At 28.2% G+C, this 15,704-nt stretch overlaps 2 protein-coding genes across 4 annotated transcripts in view; one reads left to right on the forward strand and one right to left on the reverse strand.

Moving 5' to 3' along the window:
• Window positions 1-1,289: 1,289 nt before the first annotated feature.
• Window positions 1,290-7,030, forward strand: LOC111632814 (sodium- and chloride-dependent transporter XTRP3B-like). 2 transcript variants are annotated; one of them, XM_023377339.1, is made up of 14 exons: window positions 1,294-1,567; window positions 1,715-1,846; window positions 1,924-2,064; window positions 2,132-2,192; window positions 4,283-4,406; window positions 4,473-4,604; window positions 4,673-4,776; window positions 4,843-4,961; window positions 5,035-5,273; window positions 5,353-5,484; window positions 5,654-5,756; window positions 5,841-5,953; window positions 6,440-6,631; window positions 6,702-7,030. In XM_023377339.1, exons 1-14 carry the CDS (start codon window positions 1,417-1,419, stop codon window positions 6,903-6,905), a joined length of 1,947 nt encoding a protein of 648 aa, XP_023233107.1. In that variant the 5' UTR covers window positions 1,294-1,416; the 3' UTR covers window positions 6,906-7,030. The 2 variants fall into 2 exon arrangements, with proteins under 2 accessions (XP_023233108.1, XP_023233107.1); XM_023377340.1 differs by lacking the exon at window positions 6,440-6,631 and having other exon boundaries at window positions 1,290-1,567.
• Window positions 7,031-7,156: 126 nt separating this feature from the next.
• LOC111632813 (oxidation resistance protein 1-like) overlaps window positions 7,157-15,704 on the reverse strand; it is a 57,141-nt gene continuing 48,593 nt past the window's right edge. The window contains exons 9-14 of one of the 2 annotated variants that reach the window (XM_023377337.1): window positions 14,699-14,966; window positions 14,521-14,631; window positions 12,605-12,757; window positions 9,294-9,389; window positions 9,085-9,158; window positions 7,157-8,969 (exon numbers count right to left, since the gene is read on the reverse strand). In XM_023377337.1, coding sequence (XP_023233105.1) covers window positions 8,834-8,969; window positions 9,085-9,158; window positions 9,294-9,389; window positions 12,605-12,757; window positions 14,521-14,631; window positions 14,699-14,966 — 838 coding nt within the window. In that variant the 3' untranslated portion in view covers window positions 7,157-8,833. The remainder of the gene's footprint in view (window positions 8,970-9,084; window positions 9,159-9,293; window positions 9,390-12,604; window positions 12,758-14,520; window positions 14,632-14,698; window positions 14,967-15,704) is intronic. The other variant, XM_023377338.1, reaches the window with a different exon arrangement.

A 15,704-nucleotide genomic window follows, 5' to 3' on the forward strand; every position in this document is an offset into this window, starting at 1 on the left:
GACAAAAATTCAACCCGGGCCGACACGCAACGGAGAGAAATTTCGAAATTGGATAGGTTAATTTCATCGAAAATGCATGGTGGACGACCTGGTGGTCGTGGCTGGCGAAGTTTGAACGATCGCGCCCAAAAGCAGCGATACCAAAGAAGATTGGAGAATGAGAAAGAGATCCGCTTTGAGCGTCAAAGTGATTCCGCTTAGTAGTGTCTCCGAGACATAGTCGTGTCCCATCCCAAATACGGTTTTGCCGTTTTACTTGTTTAATTTAACCTTTTTGGTTAATATTTAAATAATATAATATTGTACCAGTTTTACCAGTATTATACAGTTGTCCAACAGAAGAGTAATCTATCTTATTTACAAATCTTTTCAAAATAGAGTTTGACCGGGCCCTTCTAAAAACCGGGCCCTAGACATTTGTCTCATTTGTCTATGCGATGATCCGGCCCTGTAGGAACAGACATGTCCATTTATATATATATATATATATATAGATGTTGGCCTCGCTGTATAAATAGACTACACAGATGGGTATCGAAAGTGCGACGGCCGGATAGCCGAGAAGATTAAGTCATCAGATTATCGGTCTGGGAGAACCTGCATTGAATCCAGGCGTGCATTCTCCGGGATGTTTTCTTGGACTGATACGTCGTGATTTCAAGTGTCTTGGATATGTCTGGTTTCGTCCCTTGTCATCCGGCCAACCCCCATTCTAACCTGAAAAAATACCCGATAGTACTCGCAGGATGAAAGATCCAAAAATGAAAAATACCTTAAAGAATGTAACAATTGTCATCGTGGACATATTTCCAGTATCTAGAAATCTGCATGTTACAATATAAAAACAAAAACAGCTGAATGGTTTCGCGTTATTTATTGATAGTTAGCATTTCAAGTGACATTATGTCTATTTTTTGTGGTTTATTACAGGATGTGCTAGCATTTCAAGAAATGGCAAATTTCAGTATGTATTATGGCGCATTACAGAATCGAAAGGATTCAAGAGATTCTGAAACACTTCCTTGAAACGCTTTTTTCCTCTTTCTTTTTTATCTAGAATCGTCAAATTATTTTAAGTGATTAACTGACCAACGTCAGTTAAACAGTTGTATTGAAAACAACTACATCTCACGGAAAAAAAAACATTAGTCCATATAAAATTTGTTTTTTAGAATATTAATTTTGACTTCATAAATCAGAATAGTGATAAGCCAAGTTCTTCACTACGATAAATTTACATAATGACAAACAGAATTCAATTGCAGTCAGCAAATTTAAATTACCTTTAATAATATACTATCGAATGATGCAGCATTTAAACGATAAGTTTAAAGTTTATCGAGTTACATCACAAGATTTGACTGTCACCCACGTTGCTCCTTTACTTATTCATTACCTTTGCGCTACCGTAAGGAGATGTCGTCTAGCGACGTATCTCAAACGGAACAATCGCCAGCGAAGCGAAGATCGTGGCCACACCAAACGTCACACATGTTTGCATGTTTCAGTAGCATTTTCGGTCTTTATAATATGAACAGATTTTCATACTTAGTCTACGTCTATAAAGGTATGTCTAAATTTCTTTTTCGTCGTTCAAATTTAAAGCGAAACCTTTTAGAAAGTAAACGTCGGTTCGTCCCGTTGCATAACGATTCAAAATGTCAAGCGTGTTAAATTGTCATGGATGAACTGAACAGTTTCTCTTTCCGTACAGGTCCTTTTATTATACAGTTCTTAATATTATCGATCATTTTTGGCCTTCCGTTTTTGTATTTAATTATGCTCTTCGGGAATTCGTTAGGAGAAACGGAAACTGTTACGTGGAAAATCTCCTTTACCTTCAAAGGTTTGTACAAAGTCAGTTCTAAAGTTACGCGAAATATTTATTAAAATAGTTATTGATTTCCGATTTTACTTTTGAAGGTATCGGTATAACTTTACTATACTTTTATTCTATAATTGGCACCTACACCACCTTGCCCACTTCGTGGATGCTGACATACCTTAAAGATTCTTTCATATCAGCAGAAGATAATTACAAATGGAGCATTTGTTATCATAACAGTACTAATATTTTTAATTATTAATAATAAAATTTTTAAACATTTTAAAAGGTATTATTAATTTTCAGAATGCAACCAAAATCAATCAATTATACAAAATCTATCTGTATCCATTCCGTATTATTTAAAGTGAGTATAAATAAAATATAGCTAGAATAAAATTATATTTTTGTTACCTCGTTTAAAAATGAATAAATTTAAGTCATCTTAAATGTAGAAAATTCTTTACATTTTTACATCATTCAGTAAAGCAATCAAGAAAAAAAAAGTTAGTTCTAAACATTACTTACCGGTGTTTGTGTTATTGTTTTTTTGTTTGTTTATAAGGCGTTATCCTTTCCGAAACTCACAATAAGCCTGACATGTTTCTTATCTGAAGACATTTTAACATCCTTTTATTCAAACAAAATGTGAAGTAAAAACTTTAAAATAATCTTGTAAAGAACACAATCTCTCATTAACAGTAATGTGCTAAATTTCACAACAGTTTTGTAATTAAAGCACATATCTACGTTAAGTAACCGGGACTGTTAAAAATACGCAAAAATTTTGTTCAATCCAATATAACTTAATGATTTGTAATTACGACCAGAAAATACCACAAATTGAGCTTCCGGCTATTGGCGGCAGCAGCATAATTTAGAACGATGTTCGCCAATATAAAACTTTCACTTAATTTACATGACATCCAGAAATGCGTGGAAGCAACGGATCTTAACGGATTATTTATAGAGGAAGGTATAAATAATATCGACGATTAAGATAAGGGGAAGTTATTGGGAAGCATAAAAACAATACACGAGACCAATAAATTCAATTTTCATATTATACAGTACTTACGTATTTTACTTGTTCTCGCGTTTTTATATCAGGGCATTTAATGTGTAATTTTTTTAAATCTCAAATGTTGTGTATTTGCTGTTTTAAGTTCGTTGAAATGGGTATTATTATTAATGGATTAATTCACTTTCACCATTTCTAAAGGGAAAAATTGATTCGGACTTCGAATTCAATTCATTCCAAGAGGCGGTTCGAACTGGGGCACCATGATATTTACCAGTCTCATTACTTTCACTTATTCCCAGAAATACAGTAGGCCTGGCTGAAAAAATGTGAACACGCTCGAAATTTCCGAGCCCTTTTTAATAGGGCTTAGGAAAAAATTACAGTACCCGCCTTAAAGTAAGGTCGCGTGACCTCAGAAGTCTGGCGTAATCACTTGTCCTCTCGAGAGGAGAACATGTATATAAACAGCGCAGATCACGTGTACTGTATGTTTTAATACGTAATTGCTTCTTATAAAAGAAAAGTACAGTTCTTTAATTCATTTATTAATATTTTGTAACTTAGAAACGTGCGTAAATGTTTCTAACATTAAAATAAAAAAAAAGTACATTAAATCCAAAACAATTATTATTTTAAATTTAATTCATATTATACTGTAGTTATATGCAATAATTATATCCAATACATCTATTTATATTTTTCCTATCGTATTTTAGAACTTTCTCAAAATTCCTTGGTCAATTTCATCGTAAAGTTCATGTTTATGCTGATATTGAAAACCTGCTACTGATCCAGACTCTTTTTTAAACTTTCATAGTCTATTTATTAAAATCAGAAAATTTGGACTACTTTCATTTATAACTACATATATTTTACTAACATTTACCAAAAAAAAAAATCCAAATCGTATGCTTGCTAAGCATGCAAAGTTTTTAAATGTCACCCAACTGTCGTGTACCCGACTGTATGTAAAAACAAATTACTACTGTTAAAGTTTAAACGATAGAAAACAAGTTAATGTAGAAAGGAATTATTTTTGTTTAATTAATATTTAAACATTAGACTAAAGAAAAACTATTAGGCTAATATGAATATCTGGGTTGAAGTAGATTCTATACGTCAAATGCGATATCACAGTATTCTACACTAAAATGATTATCAGTAGAGGAGTAACAATTTCAACACGTAATGTCTTGTTTTTATTATACAGGTTGGTAAAGTCACTTAACACCCCTTCTACAAAATATAGAAGGTACAGTACAGTACATTCTATATTTTGTAGCAAGTGTTAAGTGACTTTCTTTCCCACCTTGTATTTGAATTTAATATTCAGGTCTTATACAAAATCTAAGGTATAGTTACGTGTAGAATAATAATAAGGGTAAATAAGATATTAATCATTAAAGCTTAACATTTCATTAACTATTTTTCAGTAATATTATACAGAAAAGGGGTCAGGATGCCCAGCTTTTAGAATTTGAACAGTCTTTCAATCTAGCTATAATATGGATTTTAATATTCATCTGTTTATGTTATGGATTGCGAAGTTTTGGAAAGGTTAGTCTAAATTTAATGTTTGTTTCTTTTTATATCTTAATAAAAGTAAAATGTACTTATTTTCAGATAATTTATTTCTTGACTTTGATCCCTGTGATTCTTCTAACATTAGTTCTATTAAGGTTTCTTCAAGATAGCAGTTCAGGAATACACAAAATTTTCGATGCTCCCTGGAAAGAATCTTTTAGAGATGCTTGGGTACCTAAAAAACTTTTTAAATTTATTTTGCTAGGATAATAAAATTAAAAAACTTTATATTTTTGTAGTCCTGGCTGTTAGCAGCTAGAGAAATGGTGCTAATTTGGATTTTATATTCTAACGTTATACTTCAAATCTGTAGTTTGAATAGAACTGCCACTTTTGCTACCAGGTTTGTTATTGTAAATATGTATGAATTTCATGTATGCAAATTTATTAAATCAAATTTTTATTATAGGAGCTTTTTCACTGTCGTTTTCCTTATAATATATTCGTTATTGATTTCCTGCTTTGTGTTTTCTTGTATTTTTGAAAATTTGTATAAGCAGAACATATCCTATGTACATTCTTCATATGGTAAATAATAATAATGTTCTTGTTATAATTGGTATTTTACAAATTTCAGATAAATTGGGGATTATTTTTTCAGAAAATCTCGTTTCTATCTTGAACAAAACTTCAAGTCATTCAAAAATAATAGGATTTCTGGTTGGAGATTGTTCTGTAAATGCAAAATTGGACAGTGATAAAACCAGTGGCTATCAAGTCACCAGATTATTCACTGAATTACTTCCTGCAATTTTAAGTGTAAATGGTCCTCTTAATCTTTCTCAGGTTTGGGCCATCTGCTTTTATTTCTCCATCATCTTATTTGCCTTAGGACAGCATGTAAGTATCTAAACTATTATAACTATTAATATATTACTAAATTGATTTGTTTCAATTTTATCTATATAATATTCTTCAGGTATCAGTGTGGTGGTGTATAGTAAATTCCATTTTAACCATCAATTGTAAGTTACTAGAAAAATGGGAGATATTAACAACATTTGCATTGTGTGTTGCTGGTTATTTTCTCTCTCTTCCTATGGCAACTAAAGTAAGTTTCTTCATTTAGCTTCTTATTAGAGTTGTATGAAATTATTATTTCAGTGCCTGATAAGTTTGAGGAAACAGCACTATCAGGTCACTGAAATAATTTAAAGTAAGTTTATTTTGCTTTTTTATATATGAATTAATATTAAATAAAAAATTTTTTTTATCTTTAGGTTGGAATTTCTGCTATTTATTTCTTAGATTGCTGTGTTGGTTCATTATGGTCAAGTCTTTTTATTTTTTTTGTTATGTTAATCACAATTTTATTCACTGAAGGTAAATAGCAGTATCAAAAATTTGTCAGGATTTTTCATTCCAGATTATATTGATGAATATTACTGTCAATTTTTTTTTTAAAAGGAAAACCTTACAGTATACAAAACATTCAGGATTCACTTATTGAATCCTATGGAATTTATATTTCTTCAGTTCTGATGCTCTTATGGAATATTTTTCTACCAATTGGCTATTTGGTGTGTATTAACATAGTGAAAATATTATTCAGTTTCCTGTTTTAATAATTAGTGCATATTCTTAAACTTATTTTACTTCAGTAAGAAAAAAAAATAATTAAAATAGTAAAGAATTCTTATTTTTCTTCATTTACTGAATTCCACAATATAAAACAAAAGAAAAGCATTTTTGTTTTTTAAATTACTTAATTAATAAACTGCTCTTCATTGAGACATGTTATTGAAAAATTAAACATATATAGTATTATAAACATAATAGTATTAAAAATTATATATATGTATGCATCAAAGCAGTTTTGTTTTATATTGCAGAAGATGGATTTTAAAAATTTTATTTAACACACATAAAAACAAAAACATTATAATGAAACAAATTAACCTATTAAGTAATCTGATATGTTAAAGAAAAAAAATCTCTAACAAAAATAGGTTATATAACATAGTAAATTCAAAATATATAAAATTAATATACAACTTCATTTCCAGATTTTATGTATTTTATTTCTTCGATCCAGCCAACTGGAAATAAATTTTCCCTGGAATAATAATAAAAAGTTATGGCCTTGGTGGACTACTTACTTAGGACTAGCAGCACACATACTTCCGCTTACAATCATATTTTGCATACTTTTCATTCAAATTTTTTACTATATTCGTAGTTATAATAGTTCAGATGAGGTTAGCAATTAGCAATTTGACTTTTTTTTTCATTTATTCATTCATTAGCTAATATTTTACTCTTTAACAGATCCGCCGATTTTCACTTGGTGATATGATATTACATCGTAGAAGTACTGTATTACGTGAAGTAGATTTACCTCCAAAGTATACTCCACCCCCTTCTTACTCTACAGCTACTTCTCGACCATTTCGTAATCAACTTCCAAGAATCAGCGTAGATGTAGCAATGGTTGAACTTCCAAGCTTAGTTCCAATTCGGTCAAATGTCTAAATTATTATTTTTATCTTCGTGTTATGTTAGATTATGGTTAATATTCTAAAATTTTTGTATTTCAAGAAATATTCTAAGAAAGATAACAGATGAATTCAAATTATATAAAAAAATGTAATTAAATGAGAATGAATATATTAAATAAAACAAAATGATTATTGCACAATTAGAATGTGATTTATTTATACATTCCTATATTGTATATAATATATTTTTTTGTTTTTTAATCAAGTTAACTATTTTTTCCAGGTTTTGCTGGAAAATTTCAAAACAACAAATTTTCAACATATTAATGGTTCTTCAGAATACATTTCTGTATACAATTCAGACAATTTTCATTGTGATAAATGTCTTACTTGTATACATATAAAACAAAGACATACTAAATTTAAATCAAAAAACATTTACATCTTTTTCATCTAAATCACAATGCTTGTAAGCTATGGGTAATGCCCCAGAGGTAGCAAATTAAGTCACCCATTTCATTTTTCAAATTAACACGTAACATATATCATATATACAGTTTCCTATATTAATAGGTTATTGGTTATGATACGGTTCTATTTGTTGGTTACATTTCTAACCAGTTTCTTTTATATTAAATGGATCAACATTTCTTTCAAGACAAGCCCTAATTTTTAATATATCAATAAATATATAATAGCTGCCATTACTCTCAAACAAATAATATGCTAAACATGGGCAATGAGTGTAAAAATATGGGGTATTTTAACTGTATGAAACATTTCTATTATTAGCAATACATTCAATAATGGAAATAAAGACATTTTGTATACAGTGTGCTTTCTACACTTTCGGTGTGAATGGGTGTATAAAAGTGCAAAACTATGAAGGATTTTTAAATCTGAAGGAAAACAATTTTTCACAATAATCTCTGACTATATAAAACATTATATTTGCAAAGTTAATTATTTTTAAGCAGACATAAATATTCTATCATTGTTGTGAATCCTAATTTGCACACCACAATAAGATTGTCTGTAATATTATTTAATATTTTGTGACAATATATACAAATATTTCTAAACATGTCTTGTAAAGTAACTCATGCATTAAAAAGCTGTGTATCAGAGTAAAAAAAGTGTGAAAATATTTTGAGCTAGTGGTGGAGTATTTGCTTAACTGAATTTATCAAAGCAAAAAAACAACTGCATGCCTACTTTGAGTTATTGTGACAATATACTTTTAAAAACAAAAGAATTTGCATAGAACAAAAATTTAGACATTACACTTTTTATATAGATGAAAAATACTTGAGTTAATTCAATAAAAATAAAATTGAAAGACTTAACTGTTTCTTGACAGTTTCAAAATGAACTAGTTCTACACATTACACATATTTTGAGTTGATCTATCACTCTACATTGACATCAAGTTTTGACTAATTCTTTTCAAACTAAAACATTTCTCACATCAACTGATATCTGTATGTTTGCCTAAGTGTAAAAATTCTACATAACCATCCCATTTATATAGATATATAGTATTATTGGAGCAGTTTTTTACTAAATATATAGCACTAAGAACTAATATGATATAAGTTCTAGTATAATGCTACATATTTTAATCTAAGAAAACATTTCATTCTTCTAATGTATGATGGTTCATGTGCACACAGTAACAATGAACACATTCAGGACTGTACAAAACAGCAAGGCTTTTCAAAAAGCCTATCATCATCTAGATGAATATGTATATAATATATATATATTTATATAGTATATTCTCTTAAATCTATCGTAAATTACATCTCATATGCAAGAGTTTAACAAAGCAGATATTTCTCAGAATACTTTGGCTTTTTCAACAAGTAATTACATCATTTGTACAAAATCCATTGTATTGATAAAATGCACATCTTAAAACCATTGTGGTTTGATCAACAATAGGTTAACAAGAATGAGTATTCAAACAAATCCCCAGGCTTCCAATGCTTTTATAACAAAATCTTCTTGGGATGAAAGGCAATCATTGTTGTAAGTCTTGCATTTGCTACTACGACCATGGTACAAATCACCATCCAGCCAGAGACCAAAATGACCTCTAATATTTTAAAAAGTTTTAAATTACAACAATTGTAAAATGAGTTCTCAAAATTCAAAATTTTTACATTTGTATTGTTTAAATTTTTTAAAACTAAGAATGATATTTAACTTACTCTCCAGCTCCAAAGGCAAGACTTTCAATATTTCCTTTAATGAAGTACATATTTTCACCAGACCATGGATAATGCTTTAAAAATCAATTACAATAATTAATATAAGGTATTACACACAATGTATATACTACTATTTATTTATATGCATAAGGTGTATTAATGCAAAAGTTATTTTTGTGATAAAATTATAATGAATTTACATAAAATACCTTAAATCCATTGTAGAAACTGTACAGAAAGGATTCCCCAGTACCATAAAAATGCTCACTGATCTTAAGAGGACATGAAGACATGGCTCCAAATACCTATTAGTAAAAATAAAATAATGTAGTATAGAAAATTAAAAGTTTGAAGAAACTAAGTAGTCATCTTTCTGTCACAGCATAAACAACAGTACATTTAAAAATCATTTATTTTATTATTTCAATGTTTTTATAGACTTTTTGTGATTGAATTCTTAATAAATGCTAGTGCAAATATGTTTTTAGACTTATATATACTGAAAAGTGAAGAGAGAAAAAAAAAGGCCTTTGCTTTGAGGAGACTTTCACTTAATAGTGATACAGGAAATATCTGTATAAGGAAACATTTGTGTGTTTAGCAAATTTTAATTGTGTATAAAACTAAGCATCTCATTCATTCCAATACTCAAATTAATTTAAGTATATGCTGTATTTCAAAATTTTTGAAAACAAGTTTAAATAAAAACTAATAGATTTTACCAAAATTAAGAACTAATGATATTACATTCTAATAATTTCTCAGTCATAGCCCCTTGAATAATAGCAAAAACATTTATCCAACTGGTAGCAGTTACATTTTTGAATCCTAATAATTTCCACAAAATATCTGCATTAATACATTTATATTTTTATTACATGCAAATCATAATTGTATGAGGGCAGTTTTTTCCAACCTCAGATGGTCCATAAAACAAAGACAAGTGTAAATAACAAAATGAATTTATTACCAAAAGTTAGGTAAAAACATGGTTATATCATAACAGTGAAGATTGAGGCATTTGTCATATCTGTGAACAAGCTTTTCCAACCCCTCTTCATAGAATGTCAAAGTGGAAGTCTTCACACATTAAAGGAATTTTTGCTTGGAATTTTTTAAACACCCACTGTATAGCCTGGATTTAGCACTGAGTGACTTCAACCTCTTTCCTGAACTGAAAATGTAGCTAGGAGAGCAGAGGTTTGACACTAATGATTTTCAAAAACAACATTAGGACCCATCTCAATTCACTAGCAGCAACATTCTATGAAGAGGGGATGGAAAAAGCTCATCCACACATGACAAATGCCTCAATCTTCACGTGATTATGTTGAAAAGTAATAATGTTTGTACCTAACTTTTAGTAATGAATTCATTTTGTTATTTACAATTGTCTTTGTTTTATGGACCATCAGAGGTTGAAAAACCACCCTCATAATAAGCATTGATGAATGAATAATTTTGTTTGCTTCATGTAAAAATATAATTTTACCTGCATGTATATATAATTACTTCATATTATAGTTTTTTCCCTTTTGCATTTCATAATAAATGCTATTATCTAAAATGTTATCAAGTATTTCCATTACAAACATATATGCATATTATTTAAATTTTCTTTTTAAAACAGAACATCTTATTTCAAATACAACTATGCAAGGCATTGTATGAACTGTTTTCTATCTTAAAAAAAATGGATTTATTTAAATTATTAAATAAATAGATGCAGTGGCAGATTTAACACTTGAGAGGCCCGTGGTGCAATCCAATTTTGAGGCCCTCTAAATATTTTCACTACCCCCAAACCCTATAGTGTGTATTTTATGTACATGTTTTTTACTTTGGTAGACATTATACCGGTGGGCCAAAGAAAAGTGAGACATGGGAAAATAACATTAAAAATTAACATATATAAAATTACAACTGCCTAGCTATATTTAAAAGGTTACTGATGTTCAGATTGTATTATGAAAATTGAAACTTATTGGTACAATAATTATTAAGTTTCAATAGGTAAGTGTTAAAAACAAAAAATCTAGTAATCCATGAATAATAAAAATTTATTTGAAAATTATTACAATAGATTTCATTATTGTTTGGTAAATAATGGAAAACATTTTGAACATTTGTTATAATTAATTCTATTTTAAGTATTCAATTTCATCTTTTGGGTTTTCTGGAAATTTGCTGATTGATAAAGTGAATAAAGAAATTGATTTTTNTAGGGGAAGGTGGGGCAAGATGAGAACGTTAAGGTTTGAATAAATAAATAATAATTAAATAAAATAATTTTTTTATTTTCAGCGTTTGAGGTCCCCTTGATTTTTGAGGCACCTACTGTGCATCTCATGCACCTGTGCAGAAATCCACCACTGAATAGATGACTAGAGTAAATATATACCAAATTTAAGAAAGCCATGTATTTAATAGTTAAGAAATAAATACCTGAATTCAAAATTAATTTCAAAATTCTTTTGAATTTTAAGTATTTCTTTGTTTTTTTTTATAAACTAAATTATTTTTAACACAAAACATTAATTAAATAAAAAATTTTGTCTAGTTGATATGTGGTAAGTATGTTCTGAGAAGTATCAATTCAAATAATCAATGATTAAGATAAAATTCTATCATAGATAGTATAACATGCCTTCTGTATTCTACATTACTTCTGTAATTTTTTTTTACATATCACACATCAAAAAATTAGTTCTTTAAACTTCACAAACATAGGAATGCTTTGAAAAAAATAAGTTCTACTAAGTAATCTCATTTTAGAATACAAAAATAAATTATAAATATATACAAATAAAATACTAAATTCTGTCATTTGATAATATCTTGATCCTAAAAATCCATACTTACATAATCCAAATTTAAATAAAACCAGAACTACTCTTACCCACACAGTCTTATGGCCAATAATTATTAGGATTATGATTCTACTTTTGATACCACTATAAGAATTACTCCCTTAATAACTTTATCATAAAGGAAAAAAATATTAGTTTAGATATATTAAAATAAAAATCAGCTAGGCTAATAAAAGTGCTTAATAACGATGGAAATTTCCTCCATTAAGCAAAGACTTTAGACTATAGATAACAATATAATTCTATATTTTCATGTAGAGGCCTAATTCCAAAAAACTAATGAAAATGCAAAAGATAAGAGAATTCATTGAAATATTGGAGAAGATTTTTAAGTTATTCTCCTAAATTCCAGAACAATGTTTTAATACAGTAAAGTACAAATTAGTAACAATTGCAGATATTCAACTATTACCTAAATTTATAATTATTTTAACATTACTTAAGAATTTAAAAATAATTACTATGTTATTGCTAAACAGACAATTTATATTCATATTTAGACAATGACTGAATTTTTTACACACACTTTTACTCCAAATAATTTTGGATTAAATCATTTCAAAGTGCTGGTAAGATAATAATAATAATAAAATTTTTTCTTAAAGTAGAGTTATTCAACAATTGGAATGAATTCATGAAATTTTACTTACAGCACCATTTGTATCTGAAATTGTCAATAAGACAGGTGATTCAACATTAGACATTTTTCTGTATAATGTTTTTAGACTGAAACCATGCTTTGATGTACTATAAATCAGAGTCCAACAATAACCAAGTGCTCTTGCTGGTAAATGCTTGCAAAGCTAAAAGGAAAAATTAATACATAATTAACATTTAAATGAATTTAAGTTTTAGATAAATTTATATTATTTAATGTTAGTTATTTTAATTACATCAGGAGTTTCTTAATCTGGCACTCTCTGGCAGCAAATTCAATAAACTATATGTAGTCTATGTTATATTGTGATTAAGTTAAACTTTGCATCATTACAGCCAGCTCATGTTTTGGGTTCAGTAACATGTGACTGATTTCTTTTCTTCCTCACAGCCAATACAAAGATAATGCATCTAAAAACACTTAATATTCTGAGCACATGCAGTTTTTGTCAATCTTACATATACAATACATGTCTCGACAATAAATATTACATTATATGCACAAGAATCATTGTGAAGGTTGATTTTACACAAACATGTTCATTAATGGTTTTTAATAATTTTTCACACATTTTCAAATTAATTGTGATACAGTATATTCATGCACTATACTGTAATACAATTCATCTGAAAGATAGATACAATTATATTGGTCTGAAGATGAGATACAATATAATTGTATCTCATCTTCAGACCAATTAAACAGTATAAACAAACAAAAACAACACATCAGCTTATGTTAGTACAAAATATACAGCAATGTCCAGAAAAAAAATCTGGCACCTCTGGCCCTATAAGTGCTGAATTAAAGCTGGATTCTACTATATAGTCAATGATTTTTAAAAACACTTATGAAATATAAATTTGAAAGTAATTTTAAGAAATAAATTAAATATCAAAAAAGCAGCCTTTCCTTTATCAGGCTATTACAGCTAAATAATTACTAAGTAAATTGGCAATCATAATTAGTAATTATTTAGCCTTATAAAAAAACACCCAAACACCAAAACTCCAGTTTGAAAACAAAATTTGTTGCAGTGAAAACTTAAATTACTGCAAAAACAAGAATAGGGCAATAAATTAACTGTATAACTGCTAATAAAGTTAGTTGTGTATTCTCAAAAGGTCTCCAACAATATAATGAACTAAACTTATGTCAAGTAAAAGTTTTGCTGGATTACATGTTTCAATTGAAGAACTAGCCAAGTAAAAATTTTTTTACAAGACTAACCCTTTATTATTATATTTCTATTAATTCAAAATATTTTAAAAACAAAATTATAAGTAAAAAACAAACTAAAGATTTGTCACAAAAGTCTGTATCAAAATATGCTACCTTATACTATCAGCAATTGAAAAAACTGTCAAATATGGATGTTTTTCATAAAGTTTTTTCAATTGCTGATTGTATAAAGTAGCATATTTGATACAGAATTTTGTGACAAATCTTTAGTTCGTTTTTCACTTATAATTTTATTTAAAATAATACCCTTCATGTTTGTGAAATATGGATGTTTTTCATAAACACAAAGGTTGTTATTTTGTTACACAATAATGCTACAATATGTTTTTGTGGTTCTATGGGGAATGAGGGAGAATTTTGTGGAACAATCTCCCTCATCTCCCATATAACCACTATCTGATACCTACAAATTACCACCTCTTGACCTGTTCAAAAGTTTTAAAGGAAAAAATTTTAATTCAAAAGCAGCTATCCAGAAATAAACATTTTTTGAATCAAAATCTGATGATTTTGGTTTATAAGAAAGGAATCTAAAAACTTGATTGAAAAAGAGGAACCTTGTACATCAAATTAAAAAATTTTTTAAATGTAAATTCTTAAAACTTATAAAAAGTTATGATATTGGAAACAAGTAAAAAAGTTTAAAATGGAACATGAAATACTCACTTCTCTTTTTTCTTTGTCATTTAAAATATCAGACTGTTCAGATAAGTCTGGTAATGAAATCTCAGCACTTTCTGCACTTGGAGATGTATTAGATTCATTCATTGACAAAAACTGTTAATAATTATAAAATTTAATAAAATATTCAACAAACTGAGAATAACTTTCTTATTTGTCTTACCTCCCAATCTTCTTTTGTAATATTATTTCCCCCAAAATGATCTTCAACAACTTTCAAAATACTAAGAGGACTTGATCTAATTAATTTCATTGCACCTTCAAAACTTTTTCCAGATTCCTGAGTAATTTCTTCATCCAATAATTCAATATCATCATCTTCCTCCTCTTCATTAATAGGTATAAATCCCAATTTTTCTGGATCAATATCAGTTATATCTCCATACAAATGAGGTGCCCAATATTGAAAGAAATCATAAACTTCATCAACTCTAAAATTAATAATAAAATATAAAAATTTATGAATTATGCATAATTTCAAAATATAAATTCTTATATTATATACTTTTTTCCTGTTTGTATAGACATTCTTCAAATTTTTAATTTATAAAAAAGGCATAGAAAATATATTTAAATTAAAGTAAAACATTTTATGAATCTATTGGGTTGTTCGAAAAGTAAGTTCGTTTTTTTACCACTAGACGGATTAGTGGTATTTTTCCTGCAATTTTCGTTCTAAATTGTATTATCATTATATATTTTGACAGCTAGCATTTTATGGCTTATTTGTAAAAAATTGTTTAATTTCATGCAATTGTTTATTTTTTGTGTCCCATCAAATATGGAAGATCGAAAGCGGCATATTTTGTTTTTTTTATTACCAAAAAAATAAAAATGCTGTTTAAGCGAGAAAAAAATCGTGTGACATGTATGGTGGAGATGTGTTGACAAAACGACAGTGCCAAAACTGGTTGACAAAATTTCGTTCTCACAATTTCAGTATTGAAGATACACCACGTTATGGATGGCCAATTGAAGCCAATGAAAACAAAATAAAAGTACCGATTGAAGCAAACTGTGGAATAACAACACGTGAAATCACTAAGAGATTAAATTTGTCAAATTGAACTGTTTATGAGTACTTGAAACAAATTGGTTTCGTTTCAAAGCTCGATATATGAATTCCACGAGTTCTTAAAGAGAAATGCTCTATTTGGTGGGATTTTAAG

The sequence above is a fragment of the Centruroides sculpturatus genome, unplaced genomic scaffold (assembly GCF_000671375.1).
Source record: "Centruroides sculpturatus isolate CEXI.00-Female unplaced genomic scaffold, Cexi_2.0 scaffold41, whole genome shotgun sequence".
In the NCBI taxonomy this organism is placed as follows: domain Eukaryota; kingdom Metazoa; phylum Arthropoda; class Arachnida; order Scorpiones; family Buthidae; genus Centruroides; species Centruroides sculpturatus.